This window comes from Apus apus, chromosome 11 (genome assembly GCF_020740795.1).
Source record: "Apus apus isolate bApuApu2 chromosome 11, bApuApu2.pri.cur, whole genome shotgun sequence".
NCBI lineage: Eukaryota > Metazoa > Chordata > Aves > Apodiformes > Apodidae > Apus > Apus apus.
In genome coordinates, this window is record NC_067292.1 from 6,629,905 (window position 1) to 6,656,710 (window position 26,806).

Consider the following 26,806-nt stretch of genomic DNA (forward strand, 5'->3'; position numbering starts at 1 on the left):
AAAGGACTGCAAGACACAAAGATGGTCCTTTCAATGTACTCTTTGGAAGAAAGTCAGTGTTACTAAACAGAGAAAGGAAGGCAAAATTTAGCTTCTCACTTGTGTGTTGTTGTGTAACAACAGTAAACAGAAATGTGATGTGCAACACATAAATAACAGTCTGTCCAGCTTGCTGAAAATCAGATCCTTTTTTTGTTTACAAACAGTGCCACAGAATCACCATAGATTAATGGCTTTTAGAAATCACAACTTCCACTGCTTATGTTTATAACTTATTTTATATAATCTGTGCTTTCTTAGCCCGTTGCAGTCACATTCAATATGATATAAATGCAAATAATTGTAGTTTAAAGGATTTATAAACAAAAATGAATGTGGGAAAATACTATGGTACTTCCCTTGACCTAACATTTACACAGAAGGTTTTTAGTTTTGACATGACTAGACAGATACTAAATGCCAAATGGTTTTAACTAACATCAATACACAATTAGCAGTCTTTGTAATTAATCAGGGCAGAAAATTGGAAACAAGGGCCTAACACAGTCTTCTCTCAGTCTTGATGTCCACTCCGCAAAAGTATAAACTTTTTTCATACTCTTTGGACAATTTTCAAAATGGCTCCTACACAATTCAAAGATGACAACTACTATTGTTGTCATTCATTCAAAGATCTCTCAGTCTTTGAAACCCTGTCATTATTTATGTTGAAATGCAGGAAATACTAATGAAGTTTGATTTCACCAGTCTCAATGAGACTACTTGCATATGATTCTCCTCACAAGATGAACTCACATTTTGTGTTTATTTTGTGAAATACAAGCTTAGATGTAAAACATGAGAAAACATTAGCTGAGACATGATATTAAATGGTACTAATATTGTGGTAAATGTACTCCAGTAAAATCCTCAGCTCTGCCGTATCATTGCAGCCTATTTTCTGGAATAGAAATACACATTCTGTTTAACTAACACTTTGGAGTCCTGGTATGGTTGTATTTCAGTTTAAGTATTTTATATTTCTTCTGGTGCAGAGAATGAAACAAAAGGTACATTTAATTTTCTTACCCTGATCAGATTTATTTAAAAGACACCAGCATAGTGTCAGCAAAACCTAGGATGTTTATCACTTGAAAGTTTAATTGGAATTTAAAAAAATGTCTTTGCTGTTAATTACACTATTCATAGATGAACTATTTTGCTGTTCAGTTTTTTGTGCGAGAGAATCATAGGGTTTAGGAGTTCAGGTTTTTTACTGTTTTTCCACTGATATTTCTTATGGTCTTTCAGAATGACTCACTTATCACTCAACAGTGTGATTTAGCATTTAACATTCTGACAGCTAATGTTTCCTAGTCCAATCAAAAAGGTCATAGAACAACACATTACTAAAAAGTCCAGTGTGATTAGATTACTTGCAATGTAAATTACAGCTGCTTGAGTCAAAATGAAATGTACTTAGATTGTTGTCCATGTAGTAGTCATTAACTGTTTCTGAATTACATCTTTTAATATGTGGATTTAGTGTGTTTTTAGTTTAATAGCTGAAGGATTTTCCATGTGGCTGGTCCTTTTGCACAGCCTTGGCATTAAGTTGGGATCAGAAGAAAAAATATAATCATATATAAGAATTAATTACGGCTTTAGTGGATAAGCTAACTTTAAAAGATACAGGCAAATCTGTACTCATTGAATAGTGATTTTTTTCAAGCTTCGTTGCTGATTGTCTTTGTTGTGGGAAAGTATGAGAGACATTTCAGGAATGACAACCTGATTGCAAAGATAAGCACCAGAAAATATTTGATTATGTCATTGATATTGATGGGAAAATACAACTTGGATTTTCATGGGATTGACTTGATGGGCAGGCTAAAGTGCATGTGTAAGGATTAGGTTTGTCAGGGGAAAACACTAAGTCTAGTCATTACAGTTAGCCCATTTACGGTACAAAGAGGCAAGTGAACATTTTAAATCTTTGGTCCTTGCTGAATAAAGCTGAATTATTTCAGTCAAAGTGCCATCTTAGCTGTAAAATGTCAGAGCTATATGACAGGAGCGGTGATCTGTGACTGCAGAATGATTCAAGTCTATCTGCATCTTGGGCTCTAAGAAAGCACTGGGATAGCCTGTCCAAAATCATGAGACACCACAGAAATTATCAAATTGAATAATACGCTTCCTTTTTTCAAAGCTAGTGAAGAAGAGAATGACTTTGGTTTGTAACACTACATGGAAGAAAAAAATACTCAACTCATTGGAAAAGTGCATATGTAAACTGTCTGGTTTTCCTCCTTCCATGAAGAACTGAAGAAAATTGTTTGAACTGGCCACTGCTTTGAGAAGTGAAGCAGAGACTGTATAGCCCATGCTGAAATGTTTCAGTGCTTTCCAACCATCTTTGAAATCTCCCAACTATGGTCTTCACTGAGATTCTCACTCCAGCAAAGCCTCAGGAAAGCTTTCCCAGTTACACCAACCCCCCTTTCCTAATATTTCCTTCTCTCTCTCCAGTCAATGCTGCCACTTGCTGCCCAGGTTCTGAAGTAATTGCTCCTAGCTTTTTCCTTCTGGAAGGGAGTGATATGATAGCTTTGTGTTTAGTTGTCATAGGGTCTGCAATAAGGGAAACTTCATCTCTCAGGCCTTCTTCAGCCAGAACTCTTAATTCAAGTCTAATTTGTGAGATATATATAGTTGAATAGTTTCCCTAATAGGGACTAGGAGGTCAACACAATACTAGTGGTTTCTATTGCACAAGTAGCTAATTTCTAAATGATGTACGAAAACCAGTCTTGGTTGAGCAAGCTGTTTAGTATAGGTATGCCTAAATTTGTATCACAGAAAGGTTCCTGTTCACTAGTCAACTGCAGGGGGTCACAAACTAGTCCAGAGGATCTTACTGCCTCTATGCTCCTGCAAGTACTCATGATTACAAAGAATAATGTCTAAAGATCAAAGCAAAAGGGTAATTTTCAACTTTGTAGTGCCCTACAGTGGAGCCAATTACACGAATAATTCAATATATCACAGACATGCATTGTAAAACCCAGGCAGAGGAAGTACTTCTGTGATAACAGCCCTGCGTCAATGTGTCTCTTTGCCCAAAGTGCACTGGGACTGAGAACTTTTGCTTTGTTATTTTAAATCAATGTTCTTTTTGAAGTTTTCAAGCAGTTTTATCCTACAGATTACGGGAACAATGGTACCTGTGTTGCACTGTATTACAGCAGCACTTTGAAGGGGTAAGCAAACAGCTGAGGAGTTATGTTCTAAGAAGCCATCAGAAGCAGGCTGAATTTGGCAGTCAGCGGCCATCCCATCTTCTTCAAGGCTTCCTTATGCTCCTTTGCCTTCCCTGAAACCCAAACACATCAATGGCTTCTGCTCATATTCCTGGAGATGCTTTCAGATTCACAAGTAACCTAGAAAAGGCAAGAGGCAATCTCTGCTAACCCCATAATTGTAAAAACAGATAAGAAACTTTATCTTAAAAGATCTATCCTACCTGTGTAGGATAAAGAGATAATTTAAAATTTATTTCAGCTTCTCCTCTACAGGAATGTTGCACAACAGCAAGCTCGTGCTATGGCACAAGAAAAAAAAAAAAAAAGGCAAAATTATGAAATTGTTCCTTTCTCTGCCCTATTCCGACTTTTGAGATCTTGGAATGCTATTGACAGGCAGAAGGAATATGTATGTACCTTCTCTCCAAGAACAGGCAAATGGGCATGCTCTGTAGTTAAAGAAAATGCTGGCCGAGGAAATTGCTTAATGATAATAAAAAACTCTCCCAAGCAAGGAAATAATTTTGTCTCCATAAGAATAATTTAATTTAAAACATGTTGTAGGGTGTGTCTCACATACTGTAATGGGTATGTCAGACACATGACATTATTCAGTGTATTACACAGCACAAGGCATCATCTTTAAATCAAAGTGTTGGATGTCCCATATTTTTGCTTGACACGTAGCAGATGCCATTTGCTCCCATAAATTCTCAGATGAGACTGTTAAACTACAAGAATAGGTGCAATACTGAACACAGAATATTAGAGTGTGCTTTGCAAGAACAGCTATCTGTTATCAGGAGAAAAAGAGCTTGAACTCTATCAATGCTAATACCAGTTGAAGGCAATTCCATCAAGCCCTGCTCTCAAACTGTCTCTTTAAAGGAACCTGAGGCAGGTGATGACGTTTATTTGAAGTGCTGGTTTATCTCCCTGGTCAGACTGAAGGAGCAGCAGTAAAGGCTTTTCCTTTCATCTTCCCTGCCAGCTGGATCATTGTGGAAGCTTGCTGCAATCTTTGAACATAATCTTCTTCCTTATTCTCTTGGCATATACAAGAAAATTCCAGTTGCTGAAAATCAGGAGCCAAATCTTCCAGTTTAAGCAGAGGAACAATATACACGATAGGCCTTTCAAACAGGCACTATGTGAACGTGGCAGGAGCAGAGCATTAACAGCATATGTCGTGCTAGATCTCATGCTGCAGTGGACTGAAGGGAAAATCAAAGCTCTGGGCAGTAACCATTCCTAAGGAAGCCAAGGAGATGGCAGTATTTTAGCAGGGGAATTAAATGTTGCTCTGGAAGAATGGAAAGTGACTGATTTGTAATTCTAACAGCACCAATATGATACTAGATTGGTGAATAATTGGAGCATAGATGTGGCTAAAGGAGATGAGTACTTGTGTTCACGGGGCTGGAGAGGCTGGTCAAAAGTCTTCTAAGCCTGACCTCAGCTGGGCACTAGTAGTGATAGTGGAATGAAAATTCATTGCTGCTTCTCTTTGAAACTGTTTCTTCTAGACTCATCCCCAAAACAATAAAGGTTTATTCATTAATCAACTTTCTTTAAGAAGATTTATTTCCTCTTTCTTAGTTGTGTTGGGGTTTTTTTTGGGTTTTGGGTTTCATTTTGTTTTTCCTTTTCTTCTGCTACCTCTTTGTGTCTTTACACATATTGCCTCATCCATTTGCATATTCATTAATCTTTTTAATATTGATAAAGCAAAGGTAATGCATAATCAGTGGGGAAGTATATATCCATTCCTATATTTTTTCAAGGTGAAGTACAGACTTTTTCTAAAATGGTGAAGAATCTTTGTCCTATACTAATAGCTATCATAATTGGCACAGACGGTTCTACTCACAGTTAAGAGTGTGCTCCCAGTCACTTTGCCAGGTACAGATTCAATGTTGACACTAAAGAGGTGAAAGAATGAGCTCAGAAAGTCTCTAGGATGTTCTTAAAAATGGAATAGAGAGGAAAAGCAAAGGTAATGGAGGGGAAAATTAAGGAAGAATAGGAAAGAGGAAAATGTTCATAGAAAAAGCTAAAAGAAAGCAAGCTGTCATGTAGGATTTGTTTGTACACATTACCCTTTGAAAGGAAGCTGTTAACTGTTCTTCACAAACAGTATGAACACAGCACTACATACTGTACACATCATACAATTAATTTTTAAAAATTTCTTTCAAGTCCTTGCTAAAACAAGCTTAGCAGTCTACAAACAAGAATGCTTTTAGCATTGCAACACCCACAGCCTTTTTCTAGGTCTTGTGGCTGGGATGTCATTCTTGGTGGGGGTTGCTCTTTATTTCTTACCCAGAGTGTTTACATCTTTGTAGTGTTGGCAGTAGAGACCCATCTTTATAAGACCAGCAAGAAAATACAGCAATGGATTTCTGCAATGTGTCTTCAGTATGTCTATAAATTTGAAGTATTTAAATGTAAAGCAGTCCTTTTCTTTGGAAATTGTGGTTTGAAACTCAAAAAAGGATTAATTACAGTATTTTTGTTCAAGATGATCTGAACAAAGCTGAGGTTAATGTAACCTTGAAATTAAGGTTAATTGTGAAAACAAACAAAAAAACCCCAACAAAACAACAACAAAACAGAATGGAGTATTTTGTTAAAGGCATTGTTGGTGGTTTATCACTATCGGACTGAAGCCAAAACTGTCTTTACAGAAAGAAGTACAGTTCACTGATAAAATTATATAACCTGTGTGATATAAAGACACAGTAAAAACTTCAGCTGTTTAGATGAAAAAAATAAATCGGCACAGATAGATGCCTCTTCTATGTCTGTACTAATAATCTTAAATTTAATGTTATTCAGACAGTTGAATACAGATTCCTGTAATTATCCTGGATGTAGTTTGGGAGATTTCATACAACTGGACATTTTTTTTATGAACTGAGATTTTAATTTCCTATATTGATAAACTATAATATTTTCATAGCAATATGATCCCCAAAGGATCAAAGATTCTTTGCGTTAAGCACCTTTAGTGTGTTCAGCACTTTCTAGAGTCAAAAGTGGTTTCTGCCCAACAGAGATTTTACTGAAGGGATGGGACTGAGATAGGGTGATAGGTAGATAACTGGGGTTTGAAGGGCAGGAGAAAGAAAGACCCATACAAAGAAAACTAAAGCCAGGGGGGGTTGAATAAATCAACAGCTTCAGACTGCAACAATCAAAGTGACCAGAGAAGAGGTAAAATTATCTGGATTGTCATTCTCTTCTTATCAACAAAGTGCTGAACCTAACAAAGGTGGGAGTGGATTAATATGGGGACTGAAGGAAACAAAAGAGATTTTGGTAAGAAAAGAAAGCTTCAAAAGATTCAAGGTCAAAATGTGTTTACATTTAAGAGTGGTAGGAGCCCCTCATACATTTGCCCTCTCTCATCCCAGTGTCAGCACCTGAGTGCCAAGACTTCTCTTCTGAGGCGTGTGTTTTGGGAAACTCACTACACAGGAAATTCATTCTTTCTAATACAGCTCTACTTAATAAAATCATTTAATGAATGAGAAATATCTGATGTAATATCTTCTTTGATGCATATACTATAGAATGAGTGTGTACCTGCCTTCCATGAGTTGCTGTTATTCCCCGTGAAACAGTTTAGTTAAAAAAAAGGCTGTATCTAGCTCTCTCCTCTGAACATCATCATTTTTATATTGTCTGCTTAATATACAAATTGTTTAGTCAAAATATAGGTTAGACACTTATCCCTGTCCCTGGTCTTGAAAGTACCTTGAAGAAATTCTAGCAACAAAAGAGGACATGCAGGTCCAAACTTTGCACTTGAGGCAACCACATCATGAGTTAGGTTTGTTGCATGTACTTAGGCTGCTCATATGGATTATGCATAGGCATTTTCTGAGGTTAAGTCAGCCAGTGAAGATCTGGATGTAGGCCACCATGGTGTTCTAGTTTTCAAGAATTTTTACAACAACAGCTTCAAAATATCAACACAGAATTCATAAGCTGCATATAGACAGATTCTACAAATAGTCACACAAGGCCAACCCACACACCCAAATAGATATTTCCCAGCTGCTGGAGAGAGTGGGATCCCCTGCTGCTGTCTCTGTCAGTCATAGCAGCTGGAAAGGAGCTTCCTGCTGCTTCAAGGGCAATTGGTCTTTTTTTCCACTTTTAGGATGGAAAGAATGAAAGATTACTAGAACATTCTTACTATCTGAGAAGGGTACATAGCCTCCAATACTGCAAGAGGAGAGTAGGTCTTAATCTTTTGGGGAAAAACCATGAATGACCTTGTGTTATATCATGCTGCTTTAATTTGATTTAATGGGGACAAGAAAAGGAAAATTAAGGGGAGAAAGAGAGTTGAACATAATTACTGATTGTATTGTAGGGGAACTAGCACCTAAATTCAAGCATCCTAAGAAATGGTCTGCATTGAATAAACAATTTTTGTGACTGTCATGGGTCAAATACTGGAAAAATACATTAGCAGATCCATTTATGCCAGGATAAACATTTAAGTAAATTACTCTGTCATAACAATAGCTTTGCGTTTGAACTGAACTTGTTAGAAATCACTTTCAGAAGTTAACTCAGTTATTCTTAATAGCAATTACGGCTTTTTGCAACCACATTCACATTCGTCATCTTAGAAATGCAAATATTTCCAATTAGCAAAATGGCAATAAAAGTAAAAGAATCTGCATCTTAGGGTAGTGGACTGGAAATGTGTTTTTCTCTCAGCTCTGAGCCATGTTGCTATACGGCTTTCAGAATGATTGTATATAGTAGTTTGCCAGGAGATTTGCTCTGCATACAGTTGTACAAGTGCTTCTGTACTCTAGAAAACAAGAAATTACAGGAATATGTTGTAAAAATTTATCCTCTATGTTGGGAGGTTCTTTATTATGCATGCATTTAGTCCAAATAATTTTAAACTTACATTTCCACCAAGGCTCATCTTTGCTTTAACAAGTGTCTTTTATTAACTGGAATGATGGGTTTTTCATTTTGAACTGAAATCTCCTTTTTGTGTTTTCAAAAGGGCATATAACTGAAGGCTTATTTTTAAAGCTGAAATGCAATATGTTGAAAAAGCAGTTGTGAACTCTTTTTCTGTAATTGAAAAAATACATGAGTTAGGCTTTAAAGTGTGAAGAATGATACAGCTACTATCTGTGCTGACTCAGGCCAACTTGCTTCCATGCTGGTATGACCTTCAAAAGGAGTTAGAAAAATCACTTGAGGAGACAAGAATTTCTGTTTAAAAATGTGAATAAAAACTTTTCATCGCTGCATGCAAAATATCAAGTGTGAGATATGTTATCATCTCAATCTTAACAAAGCTTTTTTCTAATATTAGCAATGTAGTCTGACTACATCAGGATCTGAAAGAATGTTTTTGTGTTTTAGTTGGAAATTATGCAGTAATGAATTCTTCTTTCTAAAAAATGTAATAAAAAGCAAGTGGCATTGCAACCATGTTACTATAACACAGTTAATTTTTATTGTCTCTGGCTCTATGGTAGTAGTACCCAGATCCAAATGTAATTTTTTCTCTCTCATTTGAAATTGTACTTCAGGATCATAATGGCCATAGTGATCTGAATGGTCATAAGACTAAGTAAAACATTTTTATTGGTCAGACAAGAACTTTGATCATTTTTTAAAGATGTATAATCCATGTGTTCAAAGGATTAATTTGGCTTTATGTTCCAGAATTGTCCCTGCAGGCCCTCAGGTCAGCAAAGAATAGTATCTAGATAGATTTGCCATTCTGAAATAGTTTTAAATGAGCTTCCTGCCCATGCTCCACTTGGTTTGATTTAACTTAGTCAAGGTCAAACATTTTACTAATATGTGGATTACTGAAGAAATGTGTGAAAATTATACAAATGCATAGATTGAACAGCATATTCATTAAGTAAGTGGTTATGTATTTTGACAAGTTGCATTGTTTGTCTACAGAATTTTACTGAGAGGGTAAAGTATTTAATCTCATTAAATGGGCAGGATGAGGTATCAGTGAACATTGCTGGCAAATATGCTAAAAAATAGACATATAATTGGTGATGACCGTTGTCTTATTCCAGACTTACTGGAGAGAAAGGGTAGGGTGGCTGCATAAACTATTTTGGCAGTTCCCAAAAGTTCTTTTTACCTATGGCAGTGTGTGTTCTGTGTCAAATGGTGTCACAATGTGTGGGGTATGTCATATGGTCAATTACTTGTGTACAAGTCTGCATGTCTACAGATTCCATGATACTGCACTATACATGAAGGGCTCTGAGCATGGAAGGCAGGTGATCTGCTGGTGAGCTGCAGACTGTTTTTATTTATCCTCAGGGTTAAAAGTGTTCATAGTTTGGGATTTGTTCTTTATGTTATACATTGTTTAGTATTTTAGCTAAGCTTTACAGTGACTTTTCCACTGAGCACACTTTATGTAGTTCCTTTCACCATTTACCTAACATGCTACCTCCTCATTAATATAAATCCCATCTGCCATGCCTGTTTGTTTCTTTGGAGAGTCAAAGAGGCTTCTGAAAGGCCTGTTCTGAAAGAACAAGCACTGTAATTGTCCCACTTGCCTTTCACAATCTCCTGTTTTAATGGGTCTTTACTATCTTTCACAGATATTTTGATACACCTCTTTTCTTTATACTTGGAAAAATGAAGTCTTGAAATTCTTTCCCAGACACTTCACTACTAGTGTCCATTGTTATCAGACTTTACCAGTTCTAGAGAAGGAAAATAAAAAAAGTTCACTTTACAAGTGTAGTCCAGAAAAAACACACCCTTAGACACTTTTGTGACCAAGACCCCAACCTGTTCCTCCAAGTAAGCAATAAGGAAGGATATCATCATCATCATCATCATCATCATCATCATCATCATCATCATCATCATCATTGTCATCGTGCTGGACTCAAGACCACACCATCTGTTTCCTCAGATTCATACTCCATGATCTAATAATCAAGATCAATTGTCATTTTGTTATAGCATCTGAACAGCTGAGTGAGTGATGTAATGCATCCCTGCCAGCTCCTTGATGTTGGACTAGTTTGTTTTGTAGTACCTTTTATTGTTTTCACTGCTGTTTTCTGCTTATAGTAGGAAATAAACAAAGTCAATTCACTGAAGAGATATTATGAATGTCTGTTTCCAACAGACCAGCAAGATACATTAAAGTTCAGTAAAGCAGTTTTTTACTCAGTAGCTGAAGAGCTTTATGACTTGCTGGGTAAAGTCTGTACTTTTTCACTGATTGCTTTGCAAGAGAATGGTGCTGTTGTGTTTCATAGTTGGAATTCTGCAAATAGTATAAACTTCATTTTGTGAAAATGTACACAAATATTTTTTTTCCATAGGCCATTCCTCTCAAAATGTTCCTGCAATCATCTTTCATCTCCCCACTTGTTTCAACCCAGTGTCCCTCCCATCTCTCACACTCAACTCAGTGTCCTTATGGCTCTTTCCAAACTGTTGCCCCTCTGTTTCTAACCACTGATGCCACAGCAGTGCCCATCTGATGTATACCTTCATACACTCCTTTTTAGGTATTTGTTAAACATTAAACACCTTTGTGCTGTCCTTGGGCTTCTTCACCCATGGGAGGAGCATTACAAAACTTCCAGTGGCAGGTTGGAAGCAAAGAACTTCTCCTGACAAAATGGAATCTACCTTATTACCAGATACTGCTGTACAGTGACCAGTGCATTCAGCATCTTCAGTAGCAGGTGGTTTTGTACCTTCTGTGCTAAACTACTGTCTTGTTCATATGTTGTCACTGCATGAGGCGCAGAGGCTAGAAGGTTGTTAAGACCTCCCAGTGAACCCTATGATATAAGCCAGCATGTGCTTCAGTACACTTGATCTAAAAGAGATGCAATTCTTGAACTTTATCTCTTCTGCTTGACCATTGTTGCTCATCACTGGGGCTCAAAGCAGTGGTTGATAGCAAACTGCTCGAACTATACAGGCATATTTTCTTTCCTCAGCTCAGGTGGAACAGTGTGAAGCCACCTGATGCTGGTAGTACAGAAGCTATAGTGCAAATGTTTGGGTTTCACAGGAGTCTAATGACTGTTTACAGAAAAGGAGAGTGTTTCCAAGATCTGAATAATTTCAAATCAGAATTACTTTTCTTAGTAAGCAAGTTCTGGGTTGCCAGGCAAAAAAAAAAAAAAAAAGTGCTTTACTTAGATGGTGGGGATAACTACAGCTCTTCTGCAATGAATTTGTTATTAATACAGTGAAAGACAGCACCAAGCAGTTTCAAATTCACAAATCATCTGTCTTTTTTACTAATAGCTGTGTTTTTTGGCACTCCAAGTGCAGGCCGTGTTCCCCTGGAGAGACTCTTTCTTAATGCTCAATAATACATCTGTTCTTATGAGAAGGATGTTGAGAGTTTTGAACACAGCAGCTCAGCTGAAGCAGCTGTTGCTTCAGAAACAGCAAAGGCATGAAAAAAAAAGGACATTAAAATTTTTAAATATATGATCCCATGTGATCCATTTCTCAACCCAAAAAGGGGCCTTTGCGTTGCAGCTGCCACCTGTCTGCAATGGGGAAAGCTTTATAGAGGGTTTTCCTGGAGCTGCACTTGGCTGCCAGTTTCTGGCCACAGCCAAAAACGACTGTTAAAAACCATTGTTAAGAGTGAATTCAGCTATTCCTCCCTGCTTAGATTTCTCATGACCCTCATCTTCCACAGGGGCTGGCCATTAGAGTGAATGACATGGTAAATCTTGGCCAATGAAAATCCTACCAATCTCCAGAAACTAATATAATTACCTGGCTGACGATAGGTATTTGATTCAAAGTGCCACAGGAAACAGCGATTACAATTGCATAGAGAAACAAAGTGTTGGTAACCACAGTTGAGGTCTGTGTATCAGCCAGATAATGATCCTCACCCTGCAAAGGGAAGTGTTGTAGACATCCATCAGATTTCTCACAGGGTGAGAGGGTCCACCTGATTTAATATGGTAGCAATGCTGATGCCAGTTAACTTTCTCGAAAGGATGCCAGGAGAGAACCCTATCGGTAAGCTGTGTCTGTCTTTCAAAGACGGCAGTTTATTGTTTACAACCTAGTTGCCATATTATATGCCTGCCACTGCTTTTTCTGAATGGCAGATATTTAGATTCTGCCTTCCCCTTCAACCCACTTTCACATATTAAGTAACACCACACTCCTTAGTGAGTACAATAAATGCCGCTGTGACTTTTAAGGAGCAATGAAAATAATTTCTATAGGAAGTCTTGTTTTTTAAAGCTATCCATATAACATTTTATATCTAACTTTTTTCAGTACACAGTGGAAAAACTGCACCATAATTCATGCAGTAGTTCCCTTTCTCAGTGTTTTGAAAGTGTAAATCAAAGGTAAGATTTATACAAATAAAACCAGTAAGTGCCTGTTAACACAGAGAGTGTTGGAATTCTGGATTTGCCACACTGATGTGCAGAGACCAGTGGGAGCCATATATATTTTAATGCATTTCTAATAATTTCTAGAATTCAAGACCAAGTATCCTGTCCCTATTGCATATTATTTTGTTTATTTTCCTTCACTTCTGCTATTAACACACATGGCCATGCTTGAAGTTATGGCTTTTACAGACCTATGTGGCTTTATACTGAAACAAATTGCAGCTCAAAAGAAAAGTAAGGAAAAGGAACATTTGTAGTTCAGCTCAATACTGTATGCCAAAATCTAAAAGTGGTTTAAGACAGCATCTTAAATAATCATACTTCAAACAGTATGCTTAACTTCTTAGGCCAGAAATGTTAGCCATTTTTTAACTTCCCCAAATTCTGTGGAAATAAATTAGTCAGGTTTTTTGTGGTTTTGTTTTGCTTTGCTTTGTCTTGTTTTTGAATCAGATAATTATTGGAGGAAATGCTGGACAATTTCAGTCAGTCCCAAAGCTGCCAGTTCTCATGATATTGGGATTTTAAAAAATAATTCCAGCTCCTAGCTCATGAATTACAGTAGATTCCTAGTTCTTATTTTATTCTAAAGGTAACTTCCTTGTCCTCCTAACTGTGAAAAGGAAGATGTAAAAGTGAACCCTTAAGGCTAAAAAAACTGAAAGCAAATTTCATAGTGCTATTCTAAAACTATGATGGTTAAAGTTAACTCCTTCATTGTGGGGACTTAACTCATGATGCTATGGCTATGTCAATACTGCTGTCTAATGTAAGATAACAGGTTCTTTTCTGGAATCACACTGGTAAATAAAATACTGTAATATTCAGGTGTATGCAGAGGTAATACTCAAACTTCAGACTATGAGTTGTAGAGAGTTTATTTTAATACTTCAGAAAAATATTCCAGTTTTTGGGGCCAGTTCCTGAGCACTGCTGGTAGGATTGGTCTTTGTGTGCCCTGTCTTTGGAACAGAGTTAGGTAATGTGCTACTCTGCACAGACCCTTCTCCTTTTGCAGACCAACCACCTGCTCATCTGTGGACACAGGAAAAGCCAGCTAGCTGCTGAGGCAGTGCATGCTGTCTGAATAGATAATCCAAATATTTTCTGAACAAAATGTTATGTGCCAGATAAAAGTATACCCTTACCTGTGACAGGCTTGTGAAACAGCTGGAATTGCTACACTACTTTCTTTTTACTAACATACCGTATATTAACTATCTCATCTTGTCAGAAAGCAGACTATAATTGTTATACTACAAAGACATGAAGAAGTAGCAAAGCATGAAGTACAAATCTGTGCATAGGACAATTATATTATTTTGCAAAAATGGAATACTGACTGATAGTGACTGATGGCAATGTGTGTACATGGATTTCTTAACTTACACAGTGATTGACATGAAGAATGTAGTGGGGATAAGTAAGATCCCATAATTACTGGTCAAGTATTCAAATTTTCAGCCATTTATTTTTCCTTATTAGTCTCAGCTCTTTCGTGATAATTCACTATTTCTTTTTATTCCTAATCTCTTCTAATATTAATGTATGTTAATACCATGTATTTCAGTATTTGAAATGTGGATTCTAACGTGTTATGTAGCTCTGGCTCCCTACTTGCTCTGCTTCTTATTGTATTTATTTTTACACATGTGTATGTATACATATATCTACGCATACAGACATACAGATAAATATTTATGAATACATACATATGTACATATACATAACTGGAATGTATATGTACATTGATATATATACATATATATCTATACATATATAGATATAAATATTTCTGTCAAAAGTAGCTGGATACATACCTATATTGTTCTTTGCCTTTTGGTTGCACATCTTTCCTTAAAAAAGGAATATGTAGAGACAAATGTTTGCATATGCACAGATACTAAGAATTGCACAAAATGAGGTAGCATAATTTTAAAAATAAACTGTAGAAAGTCAGGCTGTTGTCCTAAATGTATTTGTGTGACATATAAATACATTTGTGAAAAAAATTAATTGCTGTAGAGATTTATGCATAGGCTTAAGTCAACAAACTGTGGATAATCTCATTATGATCAGTGGATTTCCACAAGGATTTAGTTAAATATGAACCTAAATCTCTCTAGAATTAGGAATATATATTAATTAAATTATAAAGAGCAGACAATTATTTGTATGGATGAACAGCATACTGAAAACATTTGATCACACTTTGGTTCTTGTTCTGTGTGGCATTTAAATCCATTGGTAAATGGATTTATAGTCAAATCCCTGCTGTAACTCTAATGTGTTGTATAATTGTTCATTTTAGTTAAAACTGAAAACTGGGAGGGTTGCTTCATTTTATTTTTTTGCCCTAAGCATTGTCTAGAACTTAATCAGAATTGCTGGTTTAGTTCCATATCAAAGTTAAGTAGTAAATATTTTATTAACAGATGTCTGCATCTAAAGCTTCCATTTGGATACTAGCCCTCAATATAGAATCTTATTACAAAATTAGAACAGGTCCTGTGCTGCATTTGTGATTGTTATTATTTTCATACAGGAACCCACCAGTGGCCCACTTATGAATGTTCTTAGATATTTCCTTCACATAATAATTGCAAAACTATCAGACCACTTCTAGATGGCTCAGAGTTGAAAACTTATAAATCACTTCTGTCAATATTTTCCATCAGTGATGGATATATGATGTGGCCTAGTGCTATTATGACACTGGGATCCTAATTTGTAATCATCCATACAGTGGAATTGAGACCAAAATTATGGAAAAGCAAAAAAGCACTTTCAGATGAGTTGATTAAATGTGTTGAAGGAGAATATAATCTAGGTAATCCCTCAAATTATGCATAATGGGGTTTTACAAGCTGACGTGGTAGAACTGTTTGTGTTCCAGTAAAAACTGAAGATGAGGTAAAAATTCTGATAGAAATTATTATCAGGTTTTATTTTTTGTAATAATAGTCATTTAGTATGGAGTGCAGGATCTAGCAGAAATGTGGTACCCTGGGATAGTTTATTTTACTCATTTTACACCATTACATGTATTGTACACTGGAGTACAGCAGCGGTCTGGGGAGTCTATCTAAACTAGGCTTCCAGATTAAATCCTTTTTAGAAGTGTTCTCCCTCTGAAAACAAGTATATAGAGTGAAGCAGCATCCCCTAAAGAGAAGAAAAAACATGGAGTCACCTCAGTTAGAGACTACAGTGGCCTGTTAAGTAATTTATTTCATACTCGTGAATAGAAGTTGATTTCATTCTCTGTGAATGGAGATTGATTCAGTAAAATTATCCTCTCTAGAGCTTTAAATAAACCAGCTTTAAATATTTCAAGTGATGTAGCTTTTATAACTTCCTTTGGACAATATTTTAATTGTCTAATAGAACTCACTCTGGATTTTCTTCTGATATCCTGCCTAAATTATTTAACCACATATCATTATCTCTTATTTTACTTAGTTAAAATTCCTTATAACAAGCCCTGTCAATTACTGTTGCCAGGAGCTGCTGCTTCAGATGTTTCAGTAGAGATCATCTAGCTAATGTCTTTCATCAAAAAAAGCATTAAAGCATTTGGCATTAATTTATATATATTTCACAGATCATCTCAGTTTCTAAGCCTATAAAATAATCCTTAATTCAGTTATAAGTACTGTATCACTTATAATTAATGCAAAATTGAAGATTGACCTAATGATAAGGAAGATACGCTCCTCTGGTAGCACTGTGGGTTGAGGGGGGCAGTGGGAAATCCTGCTGGGTGTTGAAACATTTGTCACCAAATGTCATTATTTGTCTACAAGCACTGTTCATCTCCTGCAGCTGCAGGCAGAAAACAGATCTCCTGTAATGTGGCAGTTATCAAGATTCAGGATTGCTCTGCCTGATGGCCATGGGATGTTAGAAAAGCAATCCTGCGTTTTTGATGAAAAAGGTAAATGTGTCAGGAAGCCTGGCATTATTCCTCTGGCATGTATGAATCAGTGAATGTAGAGAATGTTGGGTGATGTAGCAGGACTTTTTTGGTACTATATGTTTGACAGACTGATGACTGTATTATTCAGGCAAACCCTCAAGTAAGGTCTGCTCGCAGCTAAACTAATCTTTCTTATCTCTTGCTTCAGCACTTGTGGGTTGACTGTGAGAGATACATTTAGAAGCTTGTCACATAATCATACGGGATGGCAGAAGACTACCTGACATACCTTCTTTTCCATGGGATGGCAAAATCTGCAGTAGAAAATGTTTTCAAGTGGGTTTCAGTCATGCTTTCCACAAACTTTTCTTTTAAGGCTTCCTGCAGAGAAAAAAAAAAAATCCTAAATGCAAGAATTATTTTTATTTCTGTCCTCTCTCAGACTAATAGGTTAGATACTAAGGAGATACGTAAATTACCTGAGATAAATAACAGTTTAATATTAAGTCACGTCAGGTGCTCTCCTGACAAGTGCTGAAGTGCTGAAAAGTGGACATAACAGAACCATGAGTGTGGTCTGTGAAAAGAATCTAATTTGAGACATTCTCTATAAGTGTAGAATATGCTGAACTAAATCACTCAGCTACATAATGGTTAGCAGAGTTGCATTTATTCCCTTTTTTATTCTGCTCTGACAACTCCTGTAATGCCTTACTATCGAGTACTTCCTTTTGAATACTTTACTCTTACACTTCATCAGTTGCACATCCTGTTCAAGAGATTATCTTGAGGGCATGTGGCTAAAAAGGTTAACTTACTCGGTGTAAGAAATTACTGATTTTCCAAGGACTGAACAGTTATACAGTGTTATGGGACAGGAAAAATATGGCTGATCAGATTATTTGAGGAGCTTTTAGTGTGATTTTTAAGGAGCCAAGACAGTGGAGTAGCCCATTTATTTCTGTGCAGTTTCATCAACTCACTCATCAACAAGGATGAGTTCAGGTCCACCTTTTTCCAATCCACATGAGAGCACACTAATAGTTTAGGAAGTATTTTTTACTGCTACTACATACAGGCCTTTTCACATCCCAGCTTTACATTCCAATTGATAAAATTAGCTCTTTTTCTAGAACTTACCACTACTGTAAGTCATTATTTCTCTGTCACATATCCCTTGAAACTCAAGTTCCTTCACTTCTAAAGCCTGACATCTATTTCTGGGTCTTAGAATATTTAAACTAAACCATGGAATTAGTGTTTGTTGTGAAAAAATATTTTGTAATTCTGTGAATTAAGAGTCTTCAATCAGAGTTACAAGAATAACAAGAGTGCAGCAGATTGTATTTCTACCGTCCATAGCAGGCGAAATTGTGAAGTTCAAAAGTCAGAGGACAGAGAAAGATCCACGTATCATCTTTAAAAAAAGAATCTGATTACTTTGTGGTTGGCTCATGGTGGCTTTAACAGCTGGGATTGGCAGAGGCATCAGCATGGAAACTGTATGCCTTAGAGTACTAGCACTTTGTTACATCTTTTCACTGGGGAGGTGCTCCTGTAGCAGTATTATTTTAACCATAGCAGCTAAACATGGAAGGTTGGCCGATGCCAGAATACTGTGAAGTGTAAAAACAGGTCCAAGTACTTCTCTTCCATTTTATATATTCCCAGGGTGGAGGCTAGGAGGAGAGCATAAATAAATGAACACTTGTGCTCAGCAATGTAGTTAGTGTAGTCTCAGAGAAGACAATGAGAAGAAGAGAAGGTTTCTGACCCCATGCTGTGCTGCTGTTCTAACCAACAGTCAAGTCAGTTGTGGCAGAGAATAATGCACAAAGCCTCATTCTTAAGTTATTTGAGGTCTTTTTCATTGAAATATACCTCAATAAGCTGTCCTAGACCTTGTGCTGCTGTCCAATAGACTAAATCTATATTAGCTATTCACACCAGGTAGCCAGAGCAAGTAGTTTAGAATAGAAAAAAAGACTACTGAAAGAAAAATCAAAATGATACAGTCCTCATACAAAATAGGCTGACTTTATGGGCCAAGTGTAAAATCCCATAACAATAAAGAGAACAAAAAACAGAATTGTAAATAACTGACTGAAAGGTCAAAGCTGACTACAAATAAAATTACAACAATAAAAGGGAGACTACTGTAGTTCTTCCTCCTGCCATGTGGCAGAATTAATATATGCACATCCTTCATGTGGCTGCAGCACTGCACTTCTATACACAAAGCAGCTGAAATGCAGATCATATATATTTTGATCCTGCTGGCAGCTCCTCACATCCCATCAAAAGCTAATTAGGCATTTTGGATGCCTCATCTTGTTTGTTATCTTCCTGATGGCATTATCATTCCAGTCAGAAAGGCACTGAATTCAGCCAGCTCTGAGATCACCCATCAGTTACAGCCACACTAGCAGGGAAAACACAAAACACAGCCAAAATTATGCCCCCTCCTTTCAAGCTCTTCCTACCGTTTCTGTCACCACAGATATATACACCTTTAAAGACTGTGTGTACTGTATTTTATTGAAAGAGTTAAATGAAAATGACAAGGCAGCTATTCTTTCCCAGTACTTGCTGTAAGAGTGGCCTTAGTACACTTGGAAGAAAAGTGCTCACCCAGTTATTTTACATGCTGCACACACAGTCTGTGTTAAGTAGGCTTCAGTTGACAGCATGAAAACACTTGCATTTACACATCAGGAATGCACCACTACAGTATATGGGCCTCTTCCTCTAATAGCTTCTGCAGGACAGTGCCCTGGAGGAGCACAATATGACCACTCACAGACTAAAGCTGCTCACTGGAGGTTTGCCTTGCCAACCTTCAGGCTGTTCTTTCTCAGCACTGGCATCCACCCTAAATTCACAGCAGGCTTTAAAATAGTGTAGAAATCAGTACCAGTCTTCCTAAGATGCCATATCCATGAGATTATTTATTAAAAGATTTATATCTTGTTAATAATCTCAGAACCACCCACTGGTTGTTTTGTTTTCGAATTTGTACTTGTAAATTGATGATTAGGAAGTAACACAAGGAATTTGTTCCAGTGAACAAGTACAAGAATTTCAGGGGAAGACACTGTCTCCTTAAGGAGTGAGTTAATCTTCATGACAACATTTGGTCTGTGTGTATTATTTTTGCAAGTGTAGGTAGTCCAGGTAGTTTGTTACTGCAATTCTTTGCTTGTTATCCTCGAAGATGTCAGTGAGCTTCATAGCTTTGGATAAAATAGAGTTCAAGGGGAAAAAAAGTGTCTGAGCAAAGAAAAAGGTTTGTGAGGGTGAGACTCTATAGCAAACCAGCTAGGTGTCATACTGTTTTTACATGGTACACTCACTGTGGGGAAAGGAACTGTTAATTATGTCTCAAGCCTGATTAGAGAAGAGTTGAAGGAGATCACTGCTCTGTGAATCTTCCTGTAAGATAACAATATGATCCTTACGCCCCTTTCACAGCCTAAACCAGCAAAGACGAGTATAGCAAGTAGGCAAATTCAGGTCACTGAAATCAATGATACAAGCAAAGTCCTAGATCAATGGAGACTTTTAAAAGATCATTCTCTGGTGAACCAAAGGGGACTCGTGCATTTTCTGTGGAAGATATATATGAAAAACTGATCTCTTTGGATGCTGCAGTGAATTTTATTACTCATGCTATAGCTGGGCCCTGCCACAGGTGTGTGACATAATATGCTCCAATGCCATGTTTTTTCAAACTATTTGGATTAGGAACCTGGCAGGACCACACTGGGACTCCCTTTGAAGACCTTGGCAAGGCAGTAAATGTGCGCCAAATTCTTCTTCCAGAAAGAAATCTAATGAGAGCTGTACCTATCTTCAGATTTTACACAGAATAAAATATGCTTTTAGCCCTGAGAAAAAGCTGCTAAATATCTGACAGCTCAAAGAGATCTCTGAGGAGTCATGTCCTGGCTACAGTAAAAGAGGCAGAGGATTCAAGTATTAAGACAAATCAGTGCTTGTGTAGTGAAATATATGTCTAGTGAACTATATATTTGGCAGACAATTCTATGTAGTTAGTAAAATTAAGTGATTTAAATCAAGGTTTTGGAGTTAGTAATGCTGTGTTTCTTGTTTTCTGGGGATCAAACATGAGACATCTAAGCTAATGTTTCTGGTTTGCAGATGTGGCAAAATCTGTATTGCATTGACATCTGTTCTGAGAGGAAATGTGCTATGCAGTGTAATTGGCTTAAAAAATCAATCCCTGTGCTTCTTAAACCAGGCAACCAAAACAAGATAGTACATTTGGCAATTATGGAAGACTCATGAGTCTGATGAGATGCAGCAGGGAATGTGGGAGGTTATGCAGTGAAGGGGGGAAAAAATCAAATACTCAATAGCAGGAGTGAGCATTGCTTGTTTCTGTACAAGACATATGGCTGTATAACAAGAGTCTGGACCATAATGCAGCTATGCATGCATGCCAAATTAAGACTGCATGGGCAATTGCAGAGGAAATCCTAATTCTGGTACCTCCTTGTTGTTGAATCGTTACTTCACAAACTTAATGTCCTTTTGTGTTCAGGTTTTGACATAATTTGCACTGCAGAGCTCCTCAAAGGTAGCAGCTTTTTCCACTAGGAACTGTGCAAACCTATAAAAAGGGATGGAGTTTATAGTTTAAATATAATAAAGTGCTTGATGGGTGGGTATAAAAAGCATATGAGAGGTGCTGAAAGAAAAATGTGTCTCAGATATAATATAGTGATCTCTCCTATCCTGTATTAAACCTAAAAGTCAGCAATTAATTGTGGTAGAAGGTGTTTATACCTTAACATCCCTGGTTCTGTACTGACACTGAGCATGTTAAAAACCCTTTGATCATCATAAGACAGCAGCCCTTTCTACAGTTGTGCTTTCTTTACTAAAAAACTATTTGTATGATATTAAAAAAAACCCACAGACAAATCACCTCCTACTAGTTCACTGGAAGCAGACACTAATGTACCATAGGGTGCCTACTACAGGAGGGCTCTGAGCCTGGAGCCATCAAAAAATTCAGAACTGTCCTACTAATACCTTTGAAACCAAAGATTCTTGAGACCTTCTTAAGTTTCCTTATGAAATCCTGTCGTGCTTTTCCTGACCAACCAAAACAACAAAGCACGAGTCTGTACAAGTCAAAGAGCTGCAGGAAAACCTGGTGCAAGTTGAAAAACAAAAATTCCAATGTTGGTGGGCTCCAGAGCTGGAACTCTGTGAACTTTGTGAAAATCTAACAAAGCAACCCCCTAACGTTCATATAGGACATGTAAACAGAGAGCCATGTCTGCAGCAATTGAACAGGGTTTCTTCTGTGGGGCTCTTACTGCTTTAGCCAGACCACATGCACAACAAAGTAAAACATATCTTGGCCTTAATTCTGTCCAAATTAAGTGCAATATGAAGCTCAGCTTCAGGGAGGTGATAGACAGAACTATATGCAGGCTGCTTTCTCATGCATAACTTTGTTAACAACAGGAGAAGTAAAAATTAATAAAGATTTCTATTAGTCATTTTCCCCTATTCCTTTTCACCCCAACTTTTTGCCTCTTCAGCATTCCTCTTGTGTCAAATACACACTCCCTTGCTGAGGTCTGATTGTCTTGTACTGTTTTGTGAGGTATCTTTGCATGGAAAGAGCTGATAAAAATTATACCCCAGGGGAGCAAAAGAAGGAAATAAGATCCTGATCATGTTCTTCTACAAGACAACTAGTGAGATGAAACCTTAAAGAAGATCCTTAAAAAGAGAGCCATACTTAAAAAGTGTGCCCTGGAAGGGATCAGGTTGGATATCTTCAGATTCTCATAGATCTGCCAGAGGACATCCTTCCCTGATAGGACAGCATATCTGCAGCCTCATGCAATAGTCTCTTGCTACTATCAGAACTCTACATTTAAGCAGTCCCACATTCTGGTACCATTCTGAAAAACAACAAAAAAAATCCTATTAAGCCGTAATAGATTCTCATGGTAATCCACGAAACCTCAGGCCTGCAGCAGGCTTGCCACAATGTTAGACTATTTGTAGACTATGTACTATGTTAAAGAACAACAAAAGTGCATGCATGTAAAATGCAGGAACTTCACTTCCGTCAGAATGGAGCATTTTTTGAGGCTTGGTAATACCAAATCCCTGGATATGGACATGGTGACTAATGTATTTAATGCTCAGTGGTTCGTCTCCAACAGCTTGAAAATGGAGGTATGTTAAGGTAGGGTGTTATGCTGCTTTCTTTCACCTACTTCCTCTGTAGGAGCATTCCCTTGTCTTGAAAGCCCTGAGTGATCTGTAAGATAAAACAGCTGGCAGATGTGTGTGGAAAAGTAACACACTGCTACTGCAGCTTCTGCAAACACTGGAAATGTGGGAAGTAAACCTCCCCCTGGAACTGTCTGGTTGTAGGCAGGAGATCAGTAAAGACAAAGTTGTTGCTTGCAGGCAAGCAGTGTTGCAGTGCACCAACCTGTATGCTATGTACTGAGATTCATTAGATTTACTGACATGGTGTAATAGTCTTAGTATGGCAGTAAAACACTTCAGTTTTCCAGCTTTGCATCCATTGAGGCTTTTAAAAATCCTGTGAATTTATCTCTAGTCTTTTGCAGGGACTTTTTAATGGGAAAAGAGGCGTCATTATAGATTTCTTTACCTCAAAAAACAGGGAAGCAGGGTACCCACTGGCAAAAAACAAAGCCAGAAACAAGAGAAAAATTCTCTAGGGGATGAGGAAAATACAGTTCTGACTAGAGACAATATTTTTTATTTAAAGCTTTTATTGTCTAGATTTTCCAACTGAGGCTTCTGCTGTGTGAGAATGGGCTGCATATTGTGTATGTTTCATTTTTTGCAGTTGTTTTCCCAGGGCTGTTTGGCATCCTAAAAGAATCTGCAAACTACAGATGGTGCCCAAAGCAAGGAAATGTGGAATGTAGCTTGGAGTGCAACACAAATGGAGCGCCTAAAAGCCTCCTTGTCTGCTTGTGCGGGCCAGGGGAGCAACGCAGTGTAGAGAGATTCTGCTCCTATTGTGTTGTATCAAACTGTTTGCTGAAAGACTGTTCATTTTCCTTTTCTTTCTCTCTGTCGCCCACCCAAAAAATCTAAACATTTCAAAGTCCAGTTTGAATAGTGGAATGTGTGGTTCATTCTTGCCTTGCCTGATGGGACAATGTCTGTGCTATGGGGGATTGCTGAGGTAATTCTTTATTGACCCTGAGTAATCATGGAAGCTTATTGTGTGAAATTCCAATGAACTGTATTGTGTCAAAATTATGCTTAATTTAATATCCCTATAATACTTAATATCTTTAATGACATCTACCATCTCTTCTGTGCTGAGTTAATTTACAGTATTGCTACAACAAAAAAACCCAAACATACCAAAAACCACAGCTGAATGGAACATAAATGCCTTAACTTGTAAAAATATTGAGATTAGCTAGAAAGGAAGTACTTTGGATCAAGATGGAAACAGGCTGTTAATTATTTTGAAGAAACTAATTTCTGAAAAATACATTGAGTTTTCTCCAAAAAGTTGTTTCAGAATTGTAAATAAATCCAAATCTTTCTAAGGTGAGTCATATCCAAATGCAACATTCAGGCACTTTCAAACACAATTGTTTCTATGTCATTAAAGGATTTGTTGGAATGGACAAAATAGTCACCTGGGCATTGTCACAAACCCTTTTTCAGAACCCTTCAGCCTAAAACCATGTAGTCTATACTATTAGTGAGATGCCAGCTTCTTTCTTCATCAGCTGCAAGGGCTGTGGGTCATGTCTAAAAAAGGTCAAATAGGGCATGTGATGTGATCCAAGCATAAATACTTTTTGAAGTTGATATATGCAACTTCAGAAAAAGTTGAAGCTTTATAATACTGTTTGTATGTGATGTAATGCCTATGGATAGCAATGCAATGGAAGAGGAACCACATTATTTAAATGCAGTCAAAACATGAGATTGCTGATGTAGCAATGATATTCACGTATCGTGATGATGTAGAACTTCTGAAATACAAGTAATCAAATTTGCTAGATAATTTAATTCAGATGTTTTGTGGTTACTGGAAAACAAACAAAGACCACAAACTGAGAGCAGCCTAAATATCCTCTAATGATTAATTAGGAAAACTTTCAGCCTACAGAAGTGGTCCTGTAAAATTTACTTAATAATGGAGATATGGAACACAGTAAAACCAGACATTTTTGTCTTGTAGTTCAGTGCAACCATGTCCTACAGCAACATTCTGAAAACTCAAGCAGATGTTCTTTAAATAATTTTTTTCATGAAACATGCTGCTCTTTTCTTTTGAGAGGAAATGTCCTTTTGGTTGAGCTGTAATGGAGATTTTACTGACTTCAGTGGATGACGGAAAGAAAACCATAACCGTATTGATTAAAGCAGACATTTTTAGTTCAAACGCATAATAAAAATAGTAAAATTATAAATTATAATAGTTCTGAAGACCTTAATAAGATGAAAATTTATTTCTTGGGGAAGCTCCATAGCTGTAACTGCAAGAACAGTAAAATGTTTGTTCTTTCTTAGGGGCGATGTGATGCACTGACCCCAAACCAATCAGCATGCCATGACACCCAGCTGCAAGGTAAGTCAGAGAAACACTAGAGTGTGTGTTCTGAGTGTCCCTCTGATTGCTAATGCCGAGGAGTGAGTTCTCTGAGAAATGGTTCAACAGGCTTGTTGTGGTACCACAGATGGAATAAGGGAGACTTGATTATCTGGATATTATCAAAATGCCATATTACAGCAAGGCAATATGTACAAGCCTAATCTAACAAGAGTGCAAGTGAATGGAAAAGACCCCTACTGATTTCAGTGGCCTGTGGTAATTTCCTAAAGGATCAATGACCTTTAGAACTGAGTAAAAACAACAGAAGACAGTAGCTTGGGTGAAGTGAATGATGTAATATTGACAACATTTCACTTAGTCAGTGAGCTTTTCTTTTCATGCTGGTTAAGGACAACTCTGTTTTACAGAAGAACTTCAGGAACAGATTGTTAAAATACATTATATGCTTGTAGGCTGCAGCAGTAGATCCACTCTACACCATTCCTTGCCTCCAGTGTTTTTCTATATCGTTTTTAGGTATGTTGGTTTCAGGCTGTGTCAGCCATCTCGGTAGGAAGTCAATATTAAAAAGGCTTTTTTCTTTTTTACTCAAAAAAGTGAATTTTTCAAAATATATGCAAAACCTAAAGCTGCAAAGTAGCTTGGGCAAAGCTCTTAGAGTTTAGTTGGGATTTTGATTTAAGAAATTAATGGGCTTTTCAGATCCTTAAAGACACTAGCAGGCTGAGATGAACAACTAATTATTTAGGCAATCAAATGTCTGTCAGCTCATTTTTTTGCTACCCTAATGTTCAACTCTCTTGAGAAAAAGTCCTCTGTGATACATCCTTTGGGAATTGACTGTCTTCTGTCTCATGCTGAATGGCAGGATTGTGATCATACAGTAGAATAGATGCAATTTTAGTCAGTATTAATAAAGGGTCCTCTACGAGGCTGGAAGTACAGACAATACTCTGTTTACTCATCAGAAAGATGACATTCGCAATTATTATTAAGCAGACCATAAACATAAATAATTTGATGTCAAGTTCTTTGTAAAATGGAGGTGATATTTATCACTAGGAAAACTCATTGTGTTGATGTATATAAGAAGATGACAGGTAAGAGCTGTGTTATCAGAAATGTGCCTTCCCTGTACAATAACAGTAACTTAATTGGTTTCAAACATACATATGTCATTTTTCAGTATATGCTACTGTTTATAATAGTTATCTGCACATGCTCCCAGATACACCCTTATATCCTCTTCATGTGTTAGTCCTTTAAGTTGACTGTCAGTTCTTGCTGGGATTTTCTTTTGTTTTTTGTCTGTAAGTGTACAAGTTACCATTTAATTTTTGTCATTAAAAAAGCACAAAGAAGGCTTAGAACTCTGACCTCTAGAGGCTGAAATCAAAAGCAATAGAAAAACATTTTATTCCCTTCTCTGATTGAAACATGTTAGTTACAGTTACAGAGCAGCAGCCACAGTGTGTTGAAATTATTTTTGCTGACATTTGGTATTACCAGTTTTTAGAACAGCTGAAATCCATTCTGGGCAAAAAGTGAT

General features: G+C 37.1%; 1 protein-coding gene across 4 annotated transcripts in view; it reads left to right on the top strand.

Moving 5' to 3' along the window:
* ADAMTS18 (ADAM metallopeptidase with thrombospondin type 1 motif 18) overlaps positions 1-26,806 on the top strand; it is a 173,717-nt gene that overhangs the window by 52,449 nt on the left and 94,462 nt on the right. For 3 of the 4 annotated variants that reach the window (XM_051629534.1, XM_051629537.1, XM_051629535.1), the window contains exon 1: positions 25,246-25,272. In XM_051629534.1, the coding sequence (XP_051485494.1) occupies positions 25,255-25,272 (18 nt within the window). In that variant the 5' untranslated portion in view covers positions 25,246-25,254. Of the gene's footprint in view, positions 1-25,214; positions 25,273-26,806 lie in introns of those variants that run through there. The other variant, XM_051629539.1, reaches the window with a different exon arrangement.